Here is a 15,072-nt window from a genome sequence, read left to right on the forward strand (position 1 = left end):
ATAGTTCTTGTCTTTTATCAATGAAGCATTTATTCAAAACAGCTGGGCATGGTGCTGAGCATTTTACCAGTCAGAAAACACTTATTTTATCAGCTAACATTCATTCATCAGCACCCACGACTATACTTATGTAAAAAACAAATTAAAACATAAAATTACAGATTTAGCAAGACCCATTAATATTAATTAAATCAATTATATACAATTTCTTGTTTACCATAGGACTTTGTTGAAATTTTAAAATCTAGACACTAAGTGAGGTTGCCATAACAAAGTTAAATAAATAAAGGACAAACTCAGTCTGATCCATTATTAAAACAAAAGCATTTGATGAAAGTTCATTATCATGGCAATAGCTCATTATAGTGTGCCAAAATCAGCTCAGTAATGAATATTCTTTGCCAGTTATGACCCACACTTAGGGTCTTACACAATCGCTGATGTACACTATTCATGTCCTGGACTTAAACCACATCTGTTTGAGGGGGCTTAAAATCACCCTCTCCTTCCAATAAAATATTCCCTTGATTTCAATGGCGTCAACTGTTTTGAGTTAACAGGAAAAGCCTCTGAGAGAATGCTAATGAAGATGGGAAGGCATGAAGCAGGATTTAGAACAAACATATCAGTAACTAAGGTTCAGATAAAAAATATTATGTTGAGGTTCGCGAAAAAAACGCAGTACAACAATCAGTTTGTCATACCCTTTTAAAAAGCCATTACAGAAATATCCGTGAATCTTTTGAATGCAGGGTGATTCATATGACACATAAACATGTTGTTAGCAAACCCTGAGAAATTTAAATGCTGTAAACATACTTTTTGGGGCATATGAAAAAAAAAATCTAAAACCAATATAATTGCAAGTGATTCCTTGACCAATTCCTTGACCAATCACTGGTCATGGTACATATTCTGCACAAGAGCAAAACACGGTACAAAAAAGTACCATGCCAAATCAAACACATGATGTTATAATAAATGACATGATTGATACAGTGGTTTTCTTTTCATCTAATTGATTCAAGTATGGAAACTTAAAATAAACCAACAAGGCAAATTTTATCAACAAAGGGGACTGAGACCACATCTATGTAAAGACTCAATTGGTTAAAAGGTCATGACTGACAAAAGCTCAATCACAACAATATAGCCAATGGGGAAATTGTCATGTGACAAAATCATGTGATTTACTGGCTAAATATACAAACAGACTGCAGCTGGCAAGATGGGTCATTAAAATGGCCAAGTTAGCGAAATTTCAAGCCTCATATATTTAACCACAAACTAACATCCTATTTCCAGTAAATTACACTGGCATCAAAAATCTTGCAATAAAAAGGGTCTGTATTAACCAGATGCACACGATCATATAAATAAGTAAAAACTATATATATGTACATCAAATATGTTTAAAGAAAGTAAGCACAGGCTGTTTAAAGTCAAAATCCAAAAGTCTCCTAAAACTTAAAACTCATATTATTTATTATATTATAATTAGTCTATAAAGCTTAGATTAGTTAGGCTGTGTAAGTGCAGATGTTTCTATTAGTACTGCAAAAAACAAACAAACAGCGTTTTGTTCTGCTACAATGAGCACATCCAATAAAGAAATATTGCTGGATTTGCAAATTTCTGCCCTTTTAGTGACACTGATTCTTTGAAAGACATTAGTGTTTAATTCAAGCACAACTGTACACAACTATTTACTCCAGTCCAGTGAATATCAAAGTGGGTTTATTTTTGTCAATTTCTGTAGACACTATAAGTCTTGACTACAAAAAAAAAAGTACGGAACATTTCGACCATTGCCTGGGCCTAGTTTACTGAACATCGATAGTGGGGAATGCTGTTAGACTACAAGTACATGCAAGTTTTCACAACAGAACACTATTATAGGCATTTCACCAATATTTGATACACCAATATATAAAATTCACCAATTTTATAAGATAGCATACACCACAAAAGTATCAAATCAGTGTATAGGTGATTTTGTTATGTTCCTTAGGATAGACAGAAATACGATTCTGGAAGTTTGAGTTTTTAGCCAGACTAAGATACAACATGGACCAGACTTATGCTGATGCTTGGGCTACACTGATGATCAAAAGTCTGGCTCTGTAAGATGAAGTTCCATGCAGTTAGCTGATTTATTGAAATATGAAATAATTAATATCTACACATGAGGAGCAAATAAGCCATATGAACCAAGTTGATTTCGAAGTGATGGTTAAAACTAAGAAATCTTGTGCCATTATATGGAAATCCACAGACTAAATAATCACTCATATGCACTTCTATACTGTATAATGGCACAAGATTTCTTAGTTGTAACCTCAAGTTAACCTGCTTTCATCTGGGGGGTCCATCCTTCAGCAAACTTATTTGCACTTTTTTCGCTCTGCCAAGAGAGCGCTCTCTGTTCGATTTGCATGTGTGACAGTCCTCTGATTTGTATCCAATTGGTGAAGCATGGCATCTGGCCTACCTGTTCTGCCCAATTTAGGGCCAAATAGGAACATGTGACAGCTGGGCTTCGTTAAGCGCACACTCTCAGAGAAGAGCTGTCACTCCTCACCGACATGATACACAGCACAGCGTGCTCAGCTGACTCATCCGCTGAAAGTTTATCCGAGCTTCATCCTTCTCTTTCTTTCTCTGAGAGGATAATGTCAAATCTTAAAGGGTTAGTTCACCCCAAAATGAAAATTGTGTCAGTAATTACGTAGTCACGTAGTGTAACAGCGCAGCGCTTCTGGGTTGTACGTCAGAACGTAGGCTCACTATTGGCCGACGCTGGTCATGTGTGTGATGCTGGCCAATAATGAGCCTACGTTCTGACGTACAACCCAGAAGCGCTGCGCTGTTACACTATGTGAACTCACTCAGAGGCCCACACAGAAGAAAATTAATAGTTGAATAAAGTTGTTATTTTGGGGAGGTTTGCACACAAAAAGTATTCTTGCCGCTTGATAAACTTAAGATTGAGCCACTGTAGTCACTTGGACTAATTCAACGAGGTCTTTACTAACTTTTCTGGGATGGCAGATATCGATTACCTAGCAGCCTATGAAGGAGTGAGTCAGCTCTCAAGATTTCATCAAAAATATCTTAATTTGTGTTCTGAAGATGAACAAAAGTCTTACGGGATTGGAACAACATCAGGGTGAGTAATTACTGACAGAGTTTTCATTTTTGGGTGAACTAACCCTTTAATACTCTCCATTTGAGCTGAGGCACATAGGCAATCCTCACACCTAAGCCTGGTTTCACAGACAGGGCTTAGATTAAGCCAGGATTAGGCCTTAGTTTAATTAGGACATCTAAATCCTAACATTACTGGTGTGCATCTTGAGACAAAACAATGTTTTTGTTTTTGTCATTGTCATTATTTTAAGATATGTCAGTGCAAGCCAGGTGCTTTTAGTTAAAACAGCTCAAACATGCATTTTAGTCTGGGACTAGGCTTAAGCCTTGTCTGTGAAACCGGAGGCTAATGTCAGATGCTGTGAAGGAGCTGAGACGTTCAATGGGTTTAAAGGGGTCATGAAATGTTAACTCCAGTTATGAGCAAAACAACCAACTTTAGACTGTCAATTGAGGGAAAGAAATCGCTCAGATTTTATAAAAAATATCTTCATTTGTGTTCCGAAGATGAACAGAAGTCATATGGGTTTGGAACGACATGATGGTGAATAAATGAATTTTTCATTTTTGGGTGAACTAACCCTTTAAACTGAAGAGTTTGATTTGAGGTATGAAACTTGCAGTGTTTTTATTGTAGAGTAACCACTGTTGTTAGCTTAGCGACATGCTAACATCAGATTCATTTAAATCAATTGAGTCGCCGTGAATGCTGTCTATGTTGAGCATTCCAAATCGGTCACTTGGGTTTTGTAAATCAGCTTGTGTTATCCTTAATAAAACTATGGGATTTCTATGCAATTCTTATTGTATTTGAACACCATTGCTGAATATTATGTTTAACAGCTGTTAAGAAATAAAAAAAAACAGCTTACAGTACTTTTCTGTGCATTCCTACCAAGACTATGACTGCAATAGTTTGAGCATGAGCAAATTTGTGTTTATGAGGAAGCTCATAAACAAAAACCCTGCAGAAGAGACATATGCAAGTTATTAATGAAAGTTTTCACGGGTCACTCATTTACAGCTATTGCACCAACCGCCTGTCTCTGTGTTCACAAGCCACTAATGCAACACAAAATCAGCACATATTTTTTTTTACCATAAATGTAGCTTAATTGTAGCACTTGTGAAGATCACAGAGCATAATTTTGGGTTTGTCTGGAACTTTAAGACATTGAGGGTGTTGAGTAATGCCATTTAGATGAGTAGAAGAGATACAAATTGAACTATAATGGAAAGATTTTGCATTATTTGACACACTAAGAGCCATCTGATCGATTTTAGATTTAAAACTCAAAATCCGATTGATGCTGGTATATACAGTTGAACAAAAAGTTCCATTGCTTGATGTACCACAATATCTGTGTGATTATACACAGAGCAAACATGTTTGAATGCCAAATGTGACTGAATGGAACAGGTAATCCGAGCTGGTGTGATTGAGTGGAGGCGGGGACTAATTATGCAAATTAGTCAATTCCATTTATTTATTTTTACATTGTAGTACTGAATGAATTCTCTAAGCTCAAACATTCAACTCTGTTACAAAATATAGCCCAAAAAAAATAAAGATTTTTAAATTTATACAAAAAAAATATATAATATGGAAAAGTTTATCACCTACCAAGGGTCCCAAAATGGTTTCCTCTTAAAGGAGAACTCCGGTCAATTTTAACATTGAGCTCATTTTTTTGTACATTTGGAGTGCTGTCAATACAGAGTACAACGACAAAAATCGGTGTTGCCTACACCGAGTTATTCTATTTTTAAAATTTGCACATCCTGTTTTTCGGTTGAAGTCCAAAGTAGTCGATTGCCGAGTTCACGCGCATAGGTTTAGTTACCTATGATCACGCGCGTGAACTCGGCAATCGACTACTTTGGACTTCAACCGAAAAACAGGATGTAAACAGGTATTTGCGCTGGCTTAAATAACATCATTTTTATACATATCTTTCACATCTACTGCAGTCAGACTCACTCGTGTTCACTCAGAAGGAATCACTCACATTTTCTGTGCACTTGTAATGACACATCAAGGATGTTAAGAGGCTAAAAGCAGGTTTAGTACTTGCCCCATTGAAGTCAACAGGGTGCAAATTTTAAAAATAGAATAACACGGTGTAGGCAACACCGATTTTTGTCGTTGTTCTCTGTATTGACAGCACTCCAAATGTACAAAAAAATGAGCTCAATGTTAAAATTGACCGGAGTTCTCCTTTAAGTGGGATAAATTTAGGCATTCTTTTGTACATTTTAGTCTATTGTTGTTTTTTTGCTAGAAAATAACAAACACACAAATTAGGGTTTTTAACAGTATTTACATTTAATTTTTGATAACAGAGTTGAAAAAGCTACCAATGAAAGAATTAAAGGATCAAACTTAATTGTACCACTTAATTGTACATTTCTGTCTGTGAACCTGAAGACATAATCAGAAACAACATTATTTATTTATTGAATCTGAAATCGATGCTTACTACTACATATTTAATGCATTTTTATTTGGTTTTTCCAAAATAATTTAGTTCAAGCCACACTGTCTATCATGGGATCCAGCTCAGCTTGGACTAAAATCAATCAGAAGATTAAAAAAACAGCAGGACTACACACATGATAGCAGTTGTGTCCCTTCACTTTGGAGAGAGTCTGTTTTCATTCAGGCTTTTGTCTTGTTGCCAGATCATTGCAGAACAGACTCCTTACCATATATGAGGGAAGATCCATCAAAGTTAAACACTTCAAACTTTATTCTAACTGCATCAATTGTTTGTTTTTGCAAGGCGTTAATACTAGATGGTGTGTTATTAAGGCCTTGTCCACACTAATACGGTTTAGTTTGAAAACACATCTTTATCTCTCTGTTTTATCCTTACGTCCTGAGACGGTGTCTTTGTCCTGCGAAAACAGAGCTTTTTCAAAACGCTCTCCCAAGGGAATAAATTTGAAAACTGCGTTTTTGCGTTGTATGAACTGTGAAAACGGAGGTATTCGAAAACGATGACACGTTTAGTCATGTGACGCATATTGTACCGGCAGATGTTTATAGCAGTATTGTATAAAGGTTAAGTGCTATTCACTTTCACACTGTTGCTAAAGAAATGTTACTTTCTACACTCCTCATATCACAGTCCTGCAATTCTTTTGTCCTGTGGCAAAACATGAGGGCAGTTGAGTTTTAGACTATAATATAATAGTGATTGAGTGCGACCTGGACGGACGATGGTGAGATATTTTGGTAAATAAAATGATCTTTTAAAAAGAATAGCGTGATAACTTTCTGTTCCGTCTGTATCATCTCTTTTATGAAGTTTTACGCATACGCAGTGAGGTGAATTTAGCTTTTTCTGACGTTACATTGTGTATGAGAAATTTCTGGAAAACACTTGAAAACGCTAGTGTGAACGGAGAGTGTTTTGAAACAAAAACACCATTTTCAAATGTATATCCGGATTAATGTAGATGTAGCCTAACATGATAGCAATTGATGTTTTGATCACTGGAAGTAAGACTGACAATTGTGATTTCAAGCATGAGTTATACATTCTTCTTTTTCCAAAAGAAAAAATAAATGGTTTCACGGTTTCCACACAAATCTTAAGCAGCACAACTGTTTTCAACATTGATAATAATAATAAGAAATGTTTCTTGAGCACCAAATCAGCATGTTAGAAAGATTTCTGAAGGATGTCTGTGTGCCACTAAAGACTGGAGTCAGCTTTGCTATCACAGGAATAAATGACAAAATATTAAAATAGAAAAGAGTTATTTTAGATTGTATAGCAATATTTCAATTTAAATGCAGACTTGGTGAGCAGAGACTTGCAAAAACAATTTAAAATTTTAAACATCAGGTCTAAATAACTGAATATTATTTATTTTTTATTATTATTATTACTGGTTCATTCATAACTAAATGATCTAGGCTGCTGTTTTGGACCATATTTTGACATTAATATTTTTTAGAAAACATAAAAAATCTACTCTGAAATGTTTTTATTTATTTGTCATTTTTTTATGTTCAATTAAATGATACACGTTGTGACATTTGTGTTGCTTCTGACATCTCCTGACACAATTTAGTATAACTGCAGTCCTTTCACAACTCTTCGAAAAGATTCACGTTAATTACTTTTGGAATCCTTATCAGATAAAATATCGCTTGACACAGAATGTTCCTCATAACCATTCAATAATTAACCAGATCATATCTGAGCTGCTGATAACAATCTACACTGCCAGATGTCAAAAACATACAGTGATTCATCAACTATATAAGGTTACCCTGTCTGGGTCAAGCCAAACAAAGGGATTTACTGTTCTTTGTGGTGTGAAGGATGTATTTGACACGTTTGAACAGGACAGGAGTGATGCAACAACAACCACATTTCAGTTCTGCTCTTAGGGAGCCATAGGTCTCTAAAACCAACTTAATATTGACTCACTGAATGTCACAAACTAAATGTCAAACACATGACAAAGTCAAAACAGTCGCCAGACAGCATCAGGGGGGAAGAGTTGTCTAAAAACACAAGCCCATCTGGTCTGCCGCTCCACAGAACACAACAGCTTTGAAATCAAAGTGGTTCATTATTATGTAGTAGGTGTGATAGACATTAAGAGGGAACAAAATAATTACCCTCATAAAATCAAATAGTCCTCATGAGACTGTTTAGTCTCATTTTGTGTGAATGTTACAAGCACTCTCTGACACTGCACAGACACTTTGGTGACCTTTGTAGAGGCATAAATCCCATGTTGTTTTACAGTGAGCACTATTCGATATGTTTAAACTATTATGAAAGATACTATTAAGACTACCCTGTGGTGAAAATCATGTTCTTAATGTTGTTTATATGTCTTTGTATGCATAAATTCATCAATCAACACCATTGCTGAGTATTTTCTCCTTATAACTGCAGTGTACCAAAAACGCAGTTTGAAACCGCCCCTAACTCCTACAGTCACAAATATGTGGCCAATCCCATCAACGCGCGGGGCAGGGCTTTTCCTATCATTTTTTCTGAGGATGCTGATTTTTAGAAGGCAGTTTTTTGACAAATGGGAAAATGCTCGTGTAACATTAGCAACACATTATTAGCTGTTTGATGTAGTCAAGCCAAAGGCTAATAATATCAATTACCGTTATGTGTCGACTTTTATTCAAATTATAAATTGAAAGCGCACAAAGGGTGCAGATTTACAATATGCAATATTATAAATGATATGTGTTCTCAGAGCTATAAACAGCTTTAAATAGACACAAATACGCATTGGAGCGTTTACCGAATCTTTTTCGTCAATATAATATACCCTCAAGCACCCCCATAGAAATGGGCCTGTCTGTATAATTCGCTCTTCCTCTTCTTCTTCTGAATCAGTTTCTAGTTCAAGGATACAGTGCTGGTCAGAATTATTTGCCCCCTTGGCAAATATTATAAAAGATGGCTGTAAAAAAATAAATCTGTATTGTTTATCCTTTTGATATTTTATCAAAAAAACAAGAAAAAAAAAGACTATTTTTTCAAATAAAATATTAAGAAAGCAGATTTATTTTTTACAGCAATCTTTGATCATATTTACCAAGGGGGCAAATAATTCTGACCAGCACGGTATATGGCTGAATTAAACCAATATTTCCACTTGCCATTGTGTAGCATTTACTACAGTTGACTGAATGGAGCAGGTAATCCGAGCGTGTGTGATTGAATGGAGGCGGGGACGAATTTGCATGTTCAATTCCATTGTTTAAAATTTTGTAACACTGTTGTACTGAATGAATTCGCTAAGCTCAAATATTCAACCCTTTTACAAATTATAGCAAAATTAACAAAGATTTAAAAATGTATACAATGTATAAAATATGGAAAAGTTTATCAACTACCAAGGGTCCCAAGATAGCTACCTACTAAGTGAGATAAATTTAGGCATTCTTTCGTAAATTTTAGTCTATTGTCGTTTTTATTGCTAGAAAATAACAAACACTCAAATTAGGGTTTTTAACAGTATACTTCATTTTTGATAACAGTCAGAGTTGAAAAAAAAAACCATTTTATATTTTATATACAGTTAGTGTAACCTCTAGATGTTTTTTCTAAAAGTCCTCTTGAGATTTTCTGAAGGTTATGCAAGAAAGAAAAAACTTCACTTTCAAGAGTTTCAGGACCTATTTTCGTCATCAAATGGTCAAAAGATGAACAGACAATCAACACAACTTGGACATGAGCCAAAGATGATTGTGATCTTTGACAGCTTATAATAACTGTGACTGTGAACCATTAGATTTTATCAGTTTATGTAGGCCGAGTAAATGCTCTGCTTGCAAGTGACGTTGCAGTGATGCACATTACAACACACTTATTGTGCTTCTTTAACGTTTGATGCTAACAGAAAACACATTGATCTGTGTTTAGAGATTTAGACCTGTAATTATTACTGGATGATCATGCAGCTACCTTGGCAAAGGAGTCCATTTCTCTCCTGAGTCCATTTCACCAAACACACTTTCTAAAGTCATGCTGAGAGCACCACTTATATGTACAAGCACCCACTTCACATTGACAATCTAAAATCCTATATAAGTCAAAGTCGACATATTATCATTTCAGTAATTGAAGGTGTGGGAATACAGTTTCCTCGGAAACCGTGCTGCAGACATTTAACGCTATACGTATGCTGGAGCATTTCACAAATGATACTGTCACCATGATGTCACCTTAGGGTATATTGTCACTGCTATGGTTTTTGTTTGTCAGCAGAGTCTCATATGCCAAATAGTAAACAGCAAAAAGTAATGATGAAATTGCTCATTCAAAATGTGAGAAACTGAAGTGATAAACATGACAAGGCTGAGCTTGTCTTCTTCATTAGCACAAATTCAGGTTGATCTCAAACACAGGGAAGAAAAATCACAAATGAGATCTCTTTAACATCTCAGCTGAGCATCCTAAACAGCAATGACAAATGGAGAGTAAAAGGACCTATTAATCTCATCGTTTTTCTTCTTCTAGAGATCTCAACAGTGTATCATTCAATGCTCAGATTTGTCAAGTATGCAATCAAAAGCCAGACACTCAATCTCATACATTTTTATAGCTCAATATTCTCACTCCTGTCAACAACTGTCTCATTTGTGTCTGTTTTTATTTTCTTATAATGAATTTTATGAGAAACACAAGGCAAAATTGTTATCTAAATCAGACCTAAATAACATTTACAATTACATTATTTCCTTTAGCCAATGCTTTTATCCAACAAATGAGGAACATAACAGCAATTTGTCACAGAGCCAACAATAATAGTACACAATGCCAGGTTTATAGAGTGCTGCAGGGATGACGTATTTCTGTAGGACAAATCCAGTAAACGAGTTAGCATTTTAGCACATTTCTGGTTCCAGCGTCAATGGGTTTTTCAATGGATTTAAATGCCTGAGATAAGATCTATTTTTACATTTTATTCTACAACATAAAATACATCAGTAATACCACCTTCTGATTGAAAAATAATAATAATAACTTTGACTTGACTTGAAAAAGGCAAACGTTAACGAGTTATATGGCACTACAGAGGTTATCGGTGACATTAAACAGGTAAACTCAATAGTTCTCATAATTGTGTGTTTAATTGTGTTTAACTGAAAAAACAAAGACTGAAAGAGTTGTCAGAAGCTTAATGGTGGTATTGTTGAAGTCATGCAACCGTGGTGTAATTTGTTTATAGCCTACGTTTAACTTTTTACTTCTAGCAATTATTTAGGCTTCAAAATTCAAAAAAGTTGTATTCATTGATGAACAAAATGTGCAAGAATCATCCAATTTTGTTGGTCACATATAGCCTATTTTATCCAATAGTCCAAAAGCCAATGGAAAAATCCTATTGTATTTTTGTCGAAGGAATCAGGGTGATGCTATAATAAATTTTTCTAAAATGACCAACTCACCAACACGGTTTCCCTGGTGCCTAATTACATAAAAACTACGTCATACACCCCTACTCCACCAAAGACTCCATGTATAATTCTCCTCACTTTTGCTAGACTTTTGTTTTTAATCTCAAGAAATTCTCATACATCTCACGAGTTCTCTTTCACGGCCTCGTGTGTTTAATTGTGTTTAACTCAAACTTTCTTGCGGAAAAAACAAAGACTGAAAGAGTTATCTTCTCTGGTTTCTCCACTGATTTCCCTGAACAGTGAGGGACCGATTCAACATGTTATTTCTGGCCTCCTTGATTGGCCAATGTGATTCATGCTATGACTTTAGCAATCAGATGCATCTAGTCAAATAGGTGGCCAACTGTCCCCTATAGTATAGCAACAGTTTGCCCTTATAAAAAACACTTTTATACTGTATACCTTAATTAAAGTGCTGGTAAAACACCTTGCCATCTAGGTCAACATGTATTGTGAGGGGTGGAGTCCAGCATTCTACTAGTCCCAGCTTGAGACGGCAGGCCAACAGACCGACCGCAGTCCTCTCACTGACTGCCTAATGCATATTTCATATTGCTTGATCTGGCAAGCTGTAATGTGATTGGCTAGTTTTATGATAGCTTTGGCTTTAACCAGTCTGCCTCCCTTTATTTTTGCTTATGAAATAATCATACTGGATGGACATTTTGATTATAAAGTCATTCTTTTTTTAATGTTCATGAAGAAGCATACTAACATTTTAGTAAGTAGTTGTTAGTATTCTGGGTCCTTTCTGAGTGAATCAGACGTTATTTAATTTGACTTGGAAAGAAACATAAATGGATGGAAACTGAAAACAGAATAGCGAAAACCACTAGAGAAAAAGAAGGAGAATGTTAAAAGCTAGAGGCATATTGTACGTGACTTGAGTTACTTGAAAATGGGTTTCAGTTTTTCCTCAGTCCGGCATATGTGCATTCAATCTTGCTAAAAGCTCGGCACAACAAAGGACGGCAGAATGAACTGATAGTCTGTGTGCGTGGCAAAAATATATTAATAAAGAAACAAAAATGAATGCATTAATAAATATGTTATACAGATAATGTATATACAGTATTGAAAGCTAAATTGCTGAACACTAGAGAAATGGCGTACTGTCCAAACATGAACCAAAACTGCTAATGTGGACCACTCTTCCCAGATTGCTAATTAGAGGTGAAATCTGTTTGCTATTACATAAAAAAGGACCTCACAAACTCATTACATTAATCATAAATTCTCTTGCCATACTCCTGCCTGAGGCACAATAAACATGACTTGATAATCTGTGATGCTGATGAGGACATTTTGACTGAGCAGGACAGATGAGGTTCTAATGAGCAGGATTAGATTAAATATCACACCCATAGACAGATTATATGCAAAACCCTCTTGAATTGGATTTTTTTTTTTCAAACTAACTCAATATTTATTTTTGCTTTATTGGCTGAATAAGTAAACACAATAAAAACACACTGACATACATTCAGACAAGAGTCAACTGCAGTTAATAATGAATGTAGATTTTGAACTGCGTTCTCTTAATTTTTTTAATTATTTTTTTTTTTTAATAAACGTACGATTGGGAAAGTTGTTGTGTTTTAAATTTTGACCACAACTGTTTTTTTTTTTTATGTTGGCCACAATAATATTTTTCTTTCCTTTGTTCCATTAGATATTTTATGAATTGTTTCACTGTTTAAATGCCTATAAAGGCTTATTAATGACAGGTTATATTGTGACAACTTATCCCATAAAAGTTCAAAGCAAAAGTGCAGCAATAGAATTTGTCTTTAACTCAACAAAAACAGCTGAATCTCCTCATCATTTCTTCCCTGGAGGACTCTAAATCTTAGGGTACTTTATTTAATTACTGTGACACCACAAATTTGGCCAGCATATTCTGAGAAGTCAAAAGGTTTTATGGCTCGGAATAAATCAACTTAATTTCAAAGTGTAGCTGAACTGCACCATTTAGAAAGAACATATCATGCCGTCCTTAAAAATTATCGTGAAATGAAAAATCCACTTGTGTTTGCCACTTGATTAGCGGTTTCATGATTCTGTATCCCCTGCGATCAAGTGGATTTCATTTAAAACCATCAAATTCTACATGCATTTCTATCTATCGAAACGTCTGGACATGTTTAACATCGCCAGAAACCTGCAGGTCAAATTAAAATAGCAATACTCACCTGTAAAGATGAAAAAAGCTAGTTTTAAGAAAGTTTGTCGAGTAAAATAATCCATGGCTCCTTAAAAAGGATCCTGGAGATAAAGTAGGCTACTGTTAGCCTAATCTCCGCTCAATTTTATTCCTGAAAAAGCTCAATAATAACAGATAAAGCGCCTTTCCGAAACTATCCAATTCAGTCTCGCGGCTCCTGCTTCTCGTGCCTTAAGCTGCTGTGATTCATTATGATGCTGATGCTGCTGCTGTAGCGCCTCTCTCTCTCTCTCTCTCTCTCTCTCTCTCTCTCTCTCTCTCTCTCTCTCTCTCTCTCTCTCTCACACACACACACACACACACACACACACACTCTCTCTCTCTCTCTCTCTCTCTCTCTCTCTCTCTCCTGCTACTAAAGCCTAATGCTGGTTAGTCACGGTAGGTCAGTCTCATATGCTCCCTTGGGTTAAAGGCGCACCTATTTTTTTAATTATTTTTTTAAACACAAATTAGCCTACACATTTGTTTTACAAGATATGTTTTCCATATTAAGAAATTAATTAACTGGGATTTAATTACAGTGTATGAAATTATGTACATTCACCTGCAGTAGGCTATAGCCTACATATCAGTATTCTAGAAAAAAAGCATAGTCATTTAACATAGGTAGCCTACACACAGGTCGCCCTCTCATGAGCCCCGCCATGTTGAGGTCACATGACAAGCTGCGTCATGTAATTGGCATATTAGCTTAGTTAGACTACTTCTACTAATAATAATAAGAAGAAGATAAACATTACTAAAAACTTCAGGTTGCCTACCCAAAAAAAAAAAAAAAAAATTATTCTGTTTTTTTTATTGGATTAGTAATCCATTTATGTGGATATGTGTGTAGATACATTTAAAATTTGAATTTATATAATGTTAAAATGACATTTATTTAGTCCAACATATCACTAGCCTAAATAAATAGGGTTTCACTGCTTGGAAACAGTTTAGACTATAAATCCACGTAGCACTGCAGCAATGCATCTCTGAATAAATGTATTAATAAATCTGATTATCCTTTCTCAAATGAAACAAATAACCAAAAAAATATAGATATGTATTAAAGGGATAGTTCACTTTGAAATTAAATTTTGGTATGTTTTAGCTTACCTCAAGGGCATCCAAGATGTAGGTGTCTTTTTTTCCGCAGTAGTTTCAATTTTGATATTTTTAGGTCAAACCGTTCTTGTCTCTCCGTCAGATAATGCAGGTCTGTGGTCACTGTCTCAAAGAGCATGCACAGAGTCCAAATTAAAACAATTCCCCATCGTCCAAATTAAACAATTCCCCATCGTAAGTACACATTGATGGCCTAAGACACGAAACGAGCGGTTTGTGTGAGAAAACGAACAGTATTTATATCGTTTTTACCTTTTGTACACAGCCACATCCAAGTGATCTGAAGGCGCGGGCGCTTCCTATTGTGTGACGTGTGCGCAGACTGGTGCATAGATATATACACTAGATTCCGCCTCGTTCCAATTAACTGCCGTAGCCAAGGCGGCATCTAGTGTATATATCTATGCACCAGTCTGCGCACACGTCACACAATAGGAAGCGCCGCGCCTTCAGATCACTTGGACGTGGCTGTGTACAAAAGGTAAAAACGATACTGTTCGTTTTCTCACACAAACCGCTCGTTTCGTGTCTTAGGCCATCAATGTGTACTTACGATGGGGAATTGTTTAATTTGGACGATGGGGAATTGTTTTAATTTAGACTCTGTGCATGCTCTTTGAGACAGTGACCACAG

At 35.6% G+C, this 15,072-nt stretch overlaps 1 protein-coding gene across 1 annotated transcript in view; it reads right to left on the reverse strand.

The window, feature by feature from the left end:
- The window catches only part of ltk (leukocyte receptor tyrosine kinase), a 49,154-nt gene extending 35,738 nt beyond the window's left edge, over positions 1 to 13,416 (reverse strand). The window contains exon 1 of the mRNA XM_079853495.1: positions 13,297 to 13,416. Coding sequence (XP_079709621.1) covers positions 13,297 to 13,351 — 55 coding nt within the window. The 5' untranslated portion in view covers positions 13,352 to 13,416. The remainder of the gene's footprint in view (positions 1 to 13,296) is intronic.
- Positions 13,417 to 15,072: the final 1,656 nt, after the last annotated feature.

The sequence above is a fragment of the Squalius cephalus genome, assembly GCF_949319135.1.
Source record: "Squalius cephalus genome assembly, chromosome: 20".
In the NCBI taxonomy this organism is placed as follows: Eukaryota; Metazoa; Chordata; class Actinopteri; order Cypriniformes; family Leuciscidae; genus Squalius; species Squalius cephalus.